This window comes from Nerophis ophidion, linkage group LG10 (genome assembly GCF_033978795.1).
Source record: "Nerophis ophidion isolate RoL-2023_Sa linkage group LG10, RoL_Noph_v1.0, whole genome shotgun sequence".
NCBI lineage: Eukaryota > Metazoa > Chordata > Actinopteri > Syngnathiformes > Syngnathidae > Nerophis > Nerophis ophidion.
In genome coordinates this window covers 40,085,880-40,098,379 of record NC_084620.1, presented here as the reverse complement: position 1 = coordinate 40,098,379, position 12,500 = coordinate 40,085,880, and the positions used below count along the sequence as shown (strand labels likewise).

General features: G+C 39.4%; 1 protein-coding gene across 2 annotated transcripts in view; it reads right to left on the bottom strand.

Moving 5' to 3' along the window:
• Positions 1–12,500, bottom strand: part of plcb3 (phospholipase C, beta 3 (phosphatidylinositol-specific)) — a 141,566-nt gene that overhangs the window by 35,369 nt on the left and 93,697 nt on the right. For both annotated transcript variants that reach the window (XM_061913741.1, XM_061913740.1), the window contains exons 3-11: positions 8,013–8,081; positions 7,446–7,583; positions 7,193–7,272; positions 7,072–7,125; positions 6,915–6,987; positions 2,843–2,943; positions 2,597–2,763; positions 2,370–2,516; positions 2,131–2,288 (exon numbers count right to left, since the gene is read on the bottom strand). In XM_061913741.1, coding sequence (XP_061769725.1) covers positions 2,131–2,288; positions 2,370–2,516; positions 2,597–2,763; positions 2,843–2,943; positions 6,915–6,987; positions 7,072–7,125; positions 7,193–7,272; positions 7,446–7,583; positions 8,013–8,081 — 987 coding nt within the window. The remainder of the gene's footprint in view (positions 1–2,130; positions 2,289–2,369; positions 2,517–2,596; positions 2,764–2,842; positions 2,944–6,914; positions 6,988–7,071; positions 7,126–7,192; positions 7,273–7,445; positions 7,584–8,012; positions 8,082–12,500) is intronic.

The window sequence follows — 12,500 nt, the reverse complement described above, 5'->3', positions numbered from 1 at the left end:
ATATACATACATATATACACACATACACATGTTAGGTCAGGAAAAACCACAGGCAATTTTATCCCTACAAGACTGTTTCGCAGGTTTCATTGCTCTTCAGGGGATTTTTTGATATTGCGCTCTATACCAGTATTGAGCACTGTATAACGGATGAACCGCAGAAACCTGGTTTATCCGTAAAACCACGAAGGCACACACACAAGTACAGTATATAAACACACATACACAAATTATATATATATATATATATATATATATATATATATATATATATATATATATATATATATATATATATATATATATATATATATATATATATACACACACACACACACACAAACCTCATCTAATGCGTATTATCATGACTATTTACATTGTAGATTGTCACTGAAGGCGTCAAAAATATGAATGAATGTGGAGTTACGTACAAAACAAGGTGAAATAACTGAAAACATGTTTTATATTCTAGTTTCTTCAAAATAGCCACTCTTTGCTCTGATTACTTTTCCGCACACTCTTGGCATTCTCTCAATGAGCTTTAAGAGGTAGTCACCTGAAATGGTTTTCACTTCACAGGCGTGCTTGACGCTCATGGAGAGAATGTCAAGAGTGTGCACAGCAGTAATCAGAGCAAAGAGTGGCTATTTTGAAGAAACTAGAATACAAAACATGTTTTCAGTTATGTCCCCCTTTTTTTTTTGTTAAGTACATAACTCCACATGTGTTCATTCATAGTATTGATGCCTTCAGTGACAATCTACTATGTAAATAAGTCATGAAAATAAAGAAAACGCAGGAGATGGTGAGTCCAAACTTTTGGCCTGTACTGTATGTAGACACATACATAAACACACATATTTTTATTTGTAAAAAAAACACACACGTGTATATATATATATATATATATATATATATATATATATATATATATATATATATATATATATACACACACACGTAAAATACACATATACACGTATGTACAAATAAATAAATACACACATTATATGTATATATATAATGTATATGTATATATATATATATATATATATATATATATATATATATATATACATATATATACATACATACATACACACAACAACGAGTGAACTGACATAGAAAAAAGCGGTTTTCTACACAACTCAAACTACTAAACTTGCAGTTACTTGGGAGGGACATAAGGAGAATGGGCGAATAAAGACTTAAATAAATGACTGACATTGGTTTTGTGTAAATTCTTATACGGATTGTTTCATATGCTATTTCATAGTTTTGTCTAACAGAGGTGCTGTGGTTATTTTGTTGTACGTCTTGACTACAATGATAATAAACCTTTCATACATGTTACACACATGCTAATCTTTATTCTGGTGGCAACGAACATTCATCCATCCATCCATTTTCCTACCGCTTATTCCATTTGGGGTCGCGGGGGGCGCTGGTGCCTATCTCAGCTACAATCGGGCCGAAGGCGGCGTACACCCTGGACAAGTCGCCACCTCATCACAGGGCCAACACAGATAGACAACATTCACATTCACATTCACACACTAGGGCCAATTTAGTTTTGCCAATCAACCTATCCCCAGGTGCATGTCTTTGGAAGTGGGAGGAAGCCGGAGTACCCGGAGGGAACCCACGCATTCAAGGGGAGGACATGCAAACTCCACACAGAAAGATCCCGAGCCTGGGATTGAACCCGGACTGCTCAGGACCTTCATATTGTGAGGCAGACGCACTAACCCCTCTGCCAACGTGAAGCCCGGCAACTAACACAAAACATTAAAATAAATAAATGCTTTTGTTAGTTGCAGTGGTAGAATCCAGGTCCATACTTAGCACTGAACTAAAAAGTAATTTTGTGCATTTAGTTATGTCGGACTTGTTATTTCAGGCTCCTTAGCAATAATGAGGATGTTAATACTACAACACATAAAAATGAACCCTTAAGCTCCCAAATTATATTTTTACAAAAGCGGTCAATTATGTGTGTTAACGCTGGCCGGTGGCAGTCGACCAACTAAGTTAAGTTGGCCGACAAAAGCAGGTTCTACAGAATATCAATGTTTGAATCCATCATTCACGTTGAAGTTCCATACGGATGTTCAAAACTGCATCACACACCTTAAAAGGTATTTCAGTGGTCATGGTGAAGCCGTGGGTTATGTAGGGCTCGTCGTCCTGGGGTCGACCCTTCCAACAGTCCAGTTCCACACAGCGGCAGCCGGTGAGCAGCACCTGCCTGTACATCTCCACAGATGACAGACCAGTCAGCTGACCCACTGGAAGAGAAGGAAGAGGACGTGGAATGACATAGGCTCCAGATAGAAACTCCTGATGAAATAACGTGTATGGTGGTCTACCTGTGAGGTAAGTGTTGTGCGAGGAATTGATGAAGTAGTGTGACAGCGGTTGATTCATGTCATCGATAACGTCCAGCCTCTCTGGAGGAACAATGCTATTCTCCTCTCCTCCCAGATACCTCGTGAAGGCCAGCAAACTGATCTGGTCTGCAGGCGAGACACATTATGTTCATAAAGAAGCTTAAATAGGGATGGGCAACCCTTGCTGTAAACAACTGCGCACAGACCTCGCTCCAGCTGGCTGATGTCGGTCTCATATTTCTCCATGATCTGCCGGACCTGCTCTCTTTTGAGCGGCGGGTAGAGCACCTCGTTCAGTCGAGAGTCGCGTTGCCGGCGGTTGAGAAAGTCGGTCAGCTGGTCCAAGGAGTTGAAGAACTTCCCTTTTGAGCCGCTGCAGCAGGAGAAAAAATCCGCAGGGTTCACGAGTGCTGTTGGAGTCAGCATTTGAATGCCAAATTGGTGTCGCTTGCCTTTCCTCAAATATGCTTTGGATCTCTGAGCGCAGAGAAAGACTATCGAGAAACTTATGGAAGGCCTCCCATGTGAAATCATCCGGCTTGATCCCCTCTGTCTGCAGAGCGAGAGGAAAATGTCAAAGTATCGAATCTGAACACACAGTGTAACCAATAAAACCTTAGTGGGTCCCTGTAACACAGATTGGTTCTGCGACCAGCAGGAGGTGCAAGAGCACACAACGCACACAGAAGTGCTGACCGTGGCTTTTGTACAAGTCCACCACCTATGATTCAAGTCTTGTGACTTCATATTGATCTTTGAGGAAGATAAATGCGGTGAATTGGGACAAAAGAAACACAGTTTGAGCCAGCCGACCATAATTGCAGCATCCTAAAATTCAACTGCCTCTGAGATTGTTTCATTACAATTAGTTTTTCCTTTTCTGGAAAAAAAAAAATTAGGTCATGACTTTTAATGAATCAGCAATCGCTGTTTTATAGGAGTCTACTCCAAAATTATCTTTGAAGCCCGGCTGACTTGCATCTTGCATTGGTGTTGCAGGGCATACACAAGCGATGCCAGTCATACCGTGCTTGGGCCAAGTTTACACTAAGCACAAAACATTTGGCATGGGTTTCCTCCTTTCAACATCGATGGAAGGGTTGGTCTAGGGCAGGGGTGCCCATTACGTCGATCGCGAGCTACCGGTTGATGGCGGAGGGTGTTTCAGTCGTACTCCAGCAAGGCATTAAAGAAATACACCTAAAAATTAGCTATCATCAATCTTCACTATGACTACACTTTTGTAACTTGATTGACATTCGCGGCACCCTAGGATTTTGAGATGACGGTAAATATTAATTAAAAAAAACGACCATCAGGAAGGCGAGAAACTCTTTTTATTTTACCAGACTTTCGCACCAAACCTGCTGTCAAAAGCCTAAAAACTGACGGCTGAGTTCCTGTCTTCACAATAAAGCGCTGGTTAACCTGCCTGCACTAACAAAATAAGAGTCTCAGAACGCTACCAAGCTACGGAGTTTGTCGCCAATGTATTTCTTGTAAAGTGTATAAAAACGAATATAAAAGCTTGGCAAATATGATGCCAAAAACCAACCACTTTCATGTGGTATTAGACAGAAAAGATGAGTTTTTTTCTCTCCTACATTTAAAAATGTGGATTTATTAGCACTACTGTCTGATTCCAATCAATGAAAGTCATCATACACCAACTTATATTCTTTCCTTCATGAAAAAAAAGGAATCTATGTGTTAAACATGCTTGTAATATCATCAAACACATTTACCCAGTGAACAAAAATGTCTCTTTCATAAATAAATAAATATAAATTATACAAATGAGGTAGATCCCCTCGACTTGGTCATTTGAAAAGTAGCACACCTGCAGAACAAATGTGGGCGTAACATAATTTAATGCACCTACACACGCGCAACATAGTGCAGGGGTCAATATCATTTTTTAGAAGGAGTCATTTTATGCATGAACATTTCCAAAATATTCCCCTGCCTTGTTTTGTGACTAAGTTAAATAAAAAAAAGTCTGTCCACTCAAATATATTGTGTCAGTACATTTGTCTCAAAGCCTTGTCCAGGCCCGAGTGCAGCTGGGATGGGCTCCAGCCACCCCCGTGACCCAGAGAGGGACAAGCAGTAGAAAAATGGATGGATGGATTGATTTTTCTCAAAGCAATAAAAAAAGTATCCTCTTGTCTCGTGAACTGACTGTCACATCCCAACTGACGCAATTCATAATAGAAATAAAATACAAAGATCCAAGTGTCAAACCCACAGCATGGTCCTTCACCTGAAACTACATTTTGTGTTCATAAAAAAAAAAAAAAAAAAGTGAAATTTAATTCCACAAAAACATTATAATCAGAATGATGCCAAACAGGTACTGGAAATAGTCCACAAAGTCACAAAAATTGCAGTGATAAGGAAAAATATAACATGTCACTGAAAAAGACTAGGCGATTTATCGAGTTTGTAAGATATATCGATATATTTTTAAACAAGATATGAATTAAGAAAATATCATTATATCGATATAATTTATTTCACGTTAAAATTACCAAACGCCGCTTATTTGTTTTATTCCTTGTTCTGCCCCATTCCACCTCCATGGGCTACTAAACCCCTCCCCTTCCTCCTTCCAAGACATGTTTGCACATATAAGAACATCCAAGATTGGTTGGTTGTTTACTATGATGAGTCCCGATTGGTTAAGGACGGGCCAATCAGAGGAAAGATAGGGCGGGTCATCGAACCAGGAATGGAAATCACTAAGGGCATACGTGTAAGTGTATTTTTTTCAATCTGAGTTTGATACCTTTTGTATTATTTGCACAGCTTTTTCTCCTATGTCCCCCTTTCCATTGTGGAGGGATCCGGTCGGGTGGCCATGGATGAAGTACTGGCTGTCCAGAGTCGGGACACAGGATGGACCGCTTGTCCAGAGTCGGGACCCAGGATGGACCGCTCGCCTGCGTATCGGTTGGGGACATCTCTGCGTTGCTGATCCGCTTCCGCTTGGGATGGTTTTCTGCTGGCTCCACTTTGGACGGGACCCTCGCTACTATATTGGATCCACTTTGGACTGGACTCTCACGGTTATGTTAGACCCACTATGGATTGGACTCTCACAATATCATGTTAGATCCGCTCCACATCCATTGAACTCGGTCCCCTGGTCGGGGGGGTTGCCCACATATGTGGTCCTCTCCAAAGTTTCTCATAGTCACTGTCACTGAAGTCCCACTGGGGTGAGTTTTTGCTTGCCCTTATGTGGGCCCTACCGAGGATGTCGTTGTGGTTTGTGCAGCCCTTTGAGACACTTGTGATTTAGGGCTATATAAATAAACATTGATTTATTGATATTTTTTATTTTACGTACAATTAATATTTTGTATTTTATTTATGTTATGTAATTCTGTGCTACTTATACAGTTTATTTTCTGTACTGTTAATAGCCCATATTGACTAACTGGAATAATAAAAGTGCCACTGCCTGTTTACAGTACAGTTCTCATTCACTTCAATTTCACTGACTATTGCTCAAAAATGAATATCTTTATATGTATACTTCCACCGAAAAATATATCGAGATGTGTATCGAATATCGAGTTTAAGTAAAAATGTATCAAGATATACTTTTTCGTCCATATCCATCCATCCATCCATTTTCTACCGCTTATTCCCTTTTGGGGTCGCGGGGGGCGCTGGCGCCTATCTCAGCTACAATCGGGCGAAAGGCGGGGTACACCCTGGACAAGTCGCCACCTCATCGCAGGGCCAACACAGATAGACAGACAACATTCACACTCACATTCACACACTAGGGCCAATTTAGTGTTGCCAATCAACCTATCCCCAGGTGCATGTCTTTGGAAGTGGGAGGAAGCCGGAGTACCCGGAGGGAACCCACGCATTCACGGGGAGATCATGCAAACTCCACACAGAAAGATCCCGAGCCTGGATTTGAACCCAGGACTGCAGGACCTTCGTATTGTGAGGCAGACGCACTAACCCCTCGCCCAGCCCTATCACTGAATTATATAATCACTCCTCTAGCTGGTAAGTATTGACAGTGGCAACATTTAAAAAGTATTAGAATAACTATAAATACGACTGGAATTAACCCATAAATCAGAGAAATGTCAGTTTTACAACTGAATAAACCATGCCATTTAATTATTGTGATCAATTCTCTTGCAAATAATGACAGCAGAAACCCTGTACATAACAATCAGAATGACTAAGTAAAAATGGAAATAGTCCACTAAGTCAGGGGAATTAACAGTTACAGTTTACAGAATAGTTCAAGTGATGGGACAGCATGCCATGATTGATTGATTGAAACTTTTATAAGTAGATTGCACAGTTCAGTACATATTCCGTACAATTGACCACTAAATGGTAACACCCGAATACGTTTTTCAACTTGTTTAAGTCGGGGTCCACGTTAATCAATTCATGACAAGTCAAGATATGCACAGTTTACAGGGAAGGCAGAGTCCAGCACGGTACCAATGACCAAGTAGGAGTACGCATTTGGAATCTAATTACCTTGTTATTGACGATACCACATTGCTCCAGAGTTGTTTCCACTCGCCTCTTGTCCGAAAACATCTTTACGATACTGCAGGGAATGACAACACAATCTCGGTGAGCTTCCTGTTCCTTCAGAAAAAACTACAGAGATGTGTCCATGTGCATCACTCACTTCCTGACTGGGATTTTCCCTTCCGAATTGACTTGCAGCTTTAATTTAGTGTACCTGAAAAAGACAGAAACTTGTCAAAACAAACAGCGATGAGCCTAAAATAGGACGTGTAAACTCTTACGCTTTGAAAAGGAAGGTATTCCGCGATGCATTCTGGGAGAGTATATTTGTGGCTAAGCTGAACAGCTCATCTGTCCAAATCTGAAAACACGAAAAAATAAGACAGCTCACATTGGACTTCTTTTCGATTGTTGGGAGTCTTCCTAATTTTGTGACCGCTGAGGCAGGAAAAATGGAACAAGAACAGTTGGAAGGGTGGAGAGGAAGGAATGACTGATGGATGATCGGTGCTGGGGTGAGGTTGCTGTGGATACCTTAGCAATGTCTTCTTGCATGGCCAGGAAGTTGAGAAAAGAGATGTTGACCAGGTCGCTACCATGGACGATGGTTACAATCTTCCCTTCTGTGTTGTCGCCCTTGAAGAAGCTGAGTAAATCTCGTAATTTCGGGTCCTGACAAAAGAGCATAATTTTTTAGTACACTAAATATCAACAGAATCACACACACACACATTCAGCATAAACACCATTTTGACTCATCACATAGCAGCCATTAAATACATGTTGACACCCTTTCACTCGACACATTGAAAATAGTTAGCTGCCAGCACTGTTTCCTGTTTATATGTTCACCATCGATAATTGCCGGGTTCCTCGATGACTCCGTGTGAGTCACTTCCTGTCAGCCTGTCCATCAGCAGGCCAGCTCATTAGCGCTCTGTCACAGTTTGCAACTTCTGCTGAGGGGAGAAATGCGAACATGGCGTGCTCATACACATTTTGGTGACAGGAACACTTGAGTGACATCAAGTCATTAGCAGCTGCACATGACAGCCTCTCAAAAAACAGACAGACACACAGGCCATACGCACTTTAACGTACCTTTGGCTGCTTGCCGTATCTTCCCGTTCTGGTGTCCCTAATTGTGCTGATGTCCAGAATCTCCACCTCCTGAGAAAGGGATGAAATAATATATATATATATATTCACTGACAATATAACCTGGCCTCTACACACCGGAGCTCTTGTAAAAAGAGCTCAGCAGCGCATGCACTTTTTGCGTCGGATGAAAAGAGCACAGCTCCCTCCCCCCATTCTCACCACATTCTACAGAGGCACTATAGAGAGCCTACTGACCAACAGCATTTCTGTCTGGACTGGAGTCTGCAATGCTTCAGACTGGAAGTCTCCCCAGAGAGTGGTGAGGACGGCGTAAAAGATTATCAGGACTCCTCTTTCTCCTATCCAGGAGATCACAAAAAGCCGCTGCCTGACCAGGGCTCAGAAAACCTGCAAAGCCTCCTCCCACCCCCACCAAGGACTGTTTTCACTGCTGGACTCTAGGAAGCGGTTCCGCAGCCTCCTAAGCAAAACCTCCAGGTTCTGTAACAGCTTCTTCCCAGGCCGTAAAACTCTTGAACGCATCATAACTATCCCCTTAATTCCCCCCAAAATGGATTAACTCGCTGGAATAAAAATACAATATAACATACATCCATAAACCTGGATGCATATGCAAAAGTGCAATATATTTATCTGTACGGTAATCTATTTATTTATATCTGCACCTTATTGCTTTTTTTTTATCCTGCACTACTATGAGCTAATGCAACGAAATTTTGTTCTTAATTGTACTGTAAAGTTCAAATTTGAATGACAATAAAAAGGAAGTCTAAGTTTAAGTCTAATATATATATATATATATATATATATATATATACACACACACACACAAACACACAGTCATAGTCAAAAGTTTACATACACTTGTAAAGAACATATCATGGCTGTTTTGAATTTCCAATGATTTCTACGACTCTTATTTTTTGGTGATAGAGTGATTGGCGCACATACTTGTTGGTCACAAAAAACATTCATGAAGTTTGGTTCTTTTATGAATGTATTATAGGTCTACTGAAAGTGTGACCAAATCTGCTGCGTCAAAACTATACATACAGCAAAGTTAACATTGGGTTACATGTACCTTGGCAAGTTTAACTGCAGTAAGGCGCTTTTGGTAGCCATCCAAAAGCTTCTGGTCTATTTTTTGGACCACTCCTCTTGACGAAATTGGTGCAGTTCAGCTAAATGTGTTGGTTTTCTGACATTGACTTGTTTCTTCAGCATTGTATTCACGTTGTCCCATTTGCTCTATGTAAAGCACCAGTTTCATTGGCAGCAAAACAGGCCCGCAGCATAATACTACCACCACTATACTTGACAGTAGGAGTGGTGCTCCTGGGGTTAAAGGCCTTGCCTTTTCTCCTCCAAACATATTGCTGGGCAAAAAACAAGATGGCTGCCGGCTAGATGCACTGGGTCACACAACAATCCATGAAAAAGCTTGAAAATAAGTGGACATCCATCCACCAGAGCAACATCTTTATGTGTATAATGAAGATAAACATCAAACTGCCGGATCATTTTTGTAATTTTGGATTTGTTGGAGACTTTTTGATGACATGTGTGTCAATGCACTGACACGCCATCAATACTGGATTGCTTGGAATCAGAAAGTATTCTGAAAGATCAACTGGATTGTAAAAGTACTTCTCCCCACTAAAGAATAGCGACTAAGAAGTTAGCAGAAGAAATGGAAGAGGTGAAAAAGTCTCTGAATTTCATGTCAGAGGAACTGTGCAAAGTCGCAAAACAGCAAATGGGCCCTCTGGACTTAATTGATGAAATTAAGCAGCTAAAGGCAACAGTCAAAGACAAAGACAAGAAGATTGAAGAACTTTAAAGAAGAGTGGAAGATCTAGAGCAGTACTCCAGGATGGATGACCTGGTTAATTCTGGGCTGGAGACAAGCCACCGCTCATATGCACGGATCACAGCAGGTGACAAGGAGGTAAAAGATGCAAAAAGAGGTGAGCTGCACACGCTTGAGCAGCAAGTCATCAACTTCTTCAATAATAAAGGAATTCCAGTATGAAGTTCAAGTATAGCTGCTTGCCACACCATTCCACTGAAACAAAACCACAGATCCAACATCATCATCCACTTTGTGAGTAGAAAAGCTAGGAAAAAATTGAAAGGCACAGGAGTATGGACATCTCACGAAGAGAAATGCAGAAATTGCAAGACAAGCCAGGATCTTGAAAGAGGGAAAGCAAATCCAGGACACATGGACAAAGAATTGTAAAGTAATGATCAGATTGAATGGTCCGCCAGAACAAGCAAGGGTATTAGTGGTCAGAGACTTGAAGGAACTTCAACAATATAAATGAAACAGATGATCATGATAAGGAAGTGGAATAGTGGGGAAATGTTCCTTGTTGGCTGTGTACTGCATGCAGATAAACCATGTGGACAACCAACAGGACAGAAGAACAAATGAGCTGCACAAAATTCAAGTCTTTCCACTTTCATGATCATAAATGCTATGAGTTAGAAAATAACATTGACCCAGAAAGTCACTTCTATATGGACTCTAATGTGGACTGTGAGTATTATACTAAAGAACAGTTTGATTCAAATGTCAAAACGGAAGGCTTTTCAGTGATTAATTTCAACAGCAGGAGTCTTCACAGTAACTTTTCCAAAATTAAAGAGTATCTTAAACAAATACAGCAATTTCAGAGACTTGGTTGAATGATAGTAAGGAATTACTGGATTGATTAGCGGGATATGAAATGTTTTGGCAAAACAGCATGAACAAAAGGGGAGGAGGTGTTGTATTGTTTGTGATGTCCTCTCAAATGTAGGCTGATTGCTGACATGACAACTGCTATTGACAATCTGATGGAATGTGTAACTATTGAAATCAGTGTTGAAAGATCCTAAAACATACTAATTACTTGTATTTATAGAACTCCTGGAACATGCATTGATCAATTTATTAAGAACATGTTTAGGTCATATGAAAGACATTATGATAAGGTGATCTTGATTTGTGGTGACTTCAACATTGATTTGATGAAATTTAACGATCACATGAAAACCACTGATTTTGTTAATCTTATGTTTAGCTTGAGTTTCTTTCCACTAATTGTAAAACCTAGCAGAATAACAAAGGACAGCTTAACACTAATTGACAATATTTTTATAAATATATTTGATGGGAAGAGAAAAAGTGGACTCATAGTGACTGATGTAACTGATCACTTGCCTGTTTTTACAGTGATCCAAATGAACAACGAGCGAAACTTACAGACAAATAAATAATTGTGTTAGAATAAAATCACCAGAAGCAGTTCAGGTATTCAAGGCTGATCTTTTAAATCAGGATTGGCAAAATATTTTTGTTGAGGATACTAATGAAGCATACAATACATTCCTGGATATATTTCTGACATTTTATGACACTCATTCTCCATTGAGAGATTATAAGCAAAATACTAAAAAGAGGGAGAAACCATGGATAAAAAAGGGTTTAGTAAAAGCCTGTAAAAAAAAAAAAAAAAAAAAAAAAATCTTTACAAGGAATTTATTAAGAATAGAACAAAGGAAAATGAGGACAAATGTAAAAAGTATAAAAACAGATTGACATGTATCATGAGGCTGCAACAAAAAAAACATTATGAACAATTGCTGCATAAACATAAAAATAATATTGAAACCTGGCATGTGCTTAATACCATGATTAAAAAATCTAGCAAAAATGATTTTACGGCATATCTGGTAAAAAAAAAAGTGACAACTCAATTATTGAAAATTTGGAAGAAATAGCTGAGGAATTCAATAAGTTTTTTGTGAATGTTGGCCCAAATTTGGCAACAAATATTAATTTTAATATGAAGGATGAGAAAAAGTTAAAGCATGTATCTGACATAAAAAATTCAATGTTTCTTGGCGGAGTTTGTGAAAGTGATGTGTTAGAAGTGGTCAGAAAGTTTAAAAACAAAAAATCTGTCGATGGTAACAACGTGGATATGTCACTTGTTAAAGAAGTGATGGATTGTGTCCTGAAGCCATTTACTTATATATGCAATAAATCTTTATCAACTGGAATTTTTCCTGACAAAATGAAAATCGCAAAACTTATTCCAATTTATAAAAATGGTGATAAACATAGGGTCTAAAATTACAGACCTGTGTCCTTACTACCTCAATTTGCAAAAGTTATTGAGAAAATATTTGAATATAGACTTGATAAGTGGATTGACAAACATGAGCTATTGAATGACCATCAGTATGGGTTCAGGAGTAATCGATCTACATCCCTAGCAGTGATGGACTTTGTAGAAAACATAGTTACAGCAATAGAAAAAAAGCAACACACCGTTGGAGTATTTATTGACTTATGTAAAGCTTTTGACACAATCGATCATTCTTACTTCTTCAAAAAATTGGAAAACTATGGCATAAGAGGTGTTTCACAACAGTGGTTAAGTAGTTATTTACGTAACAGATCTCAATATGTGGATC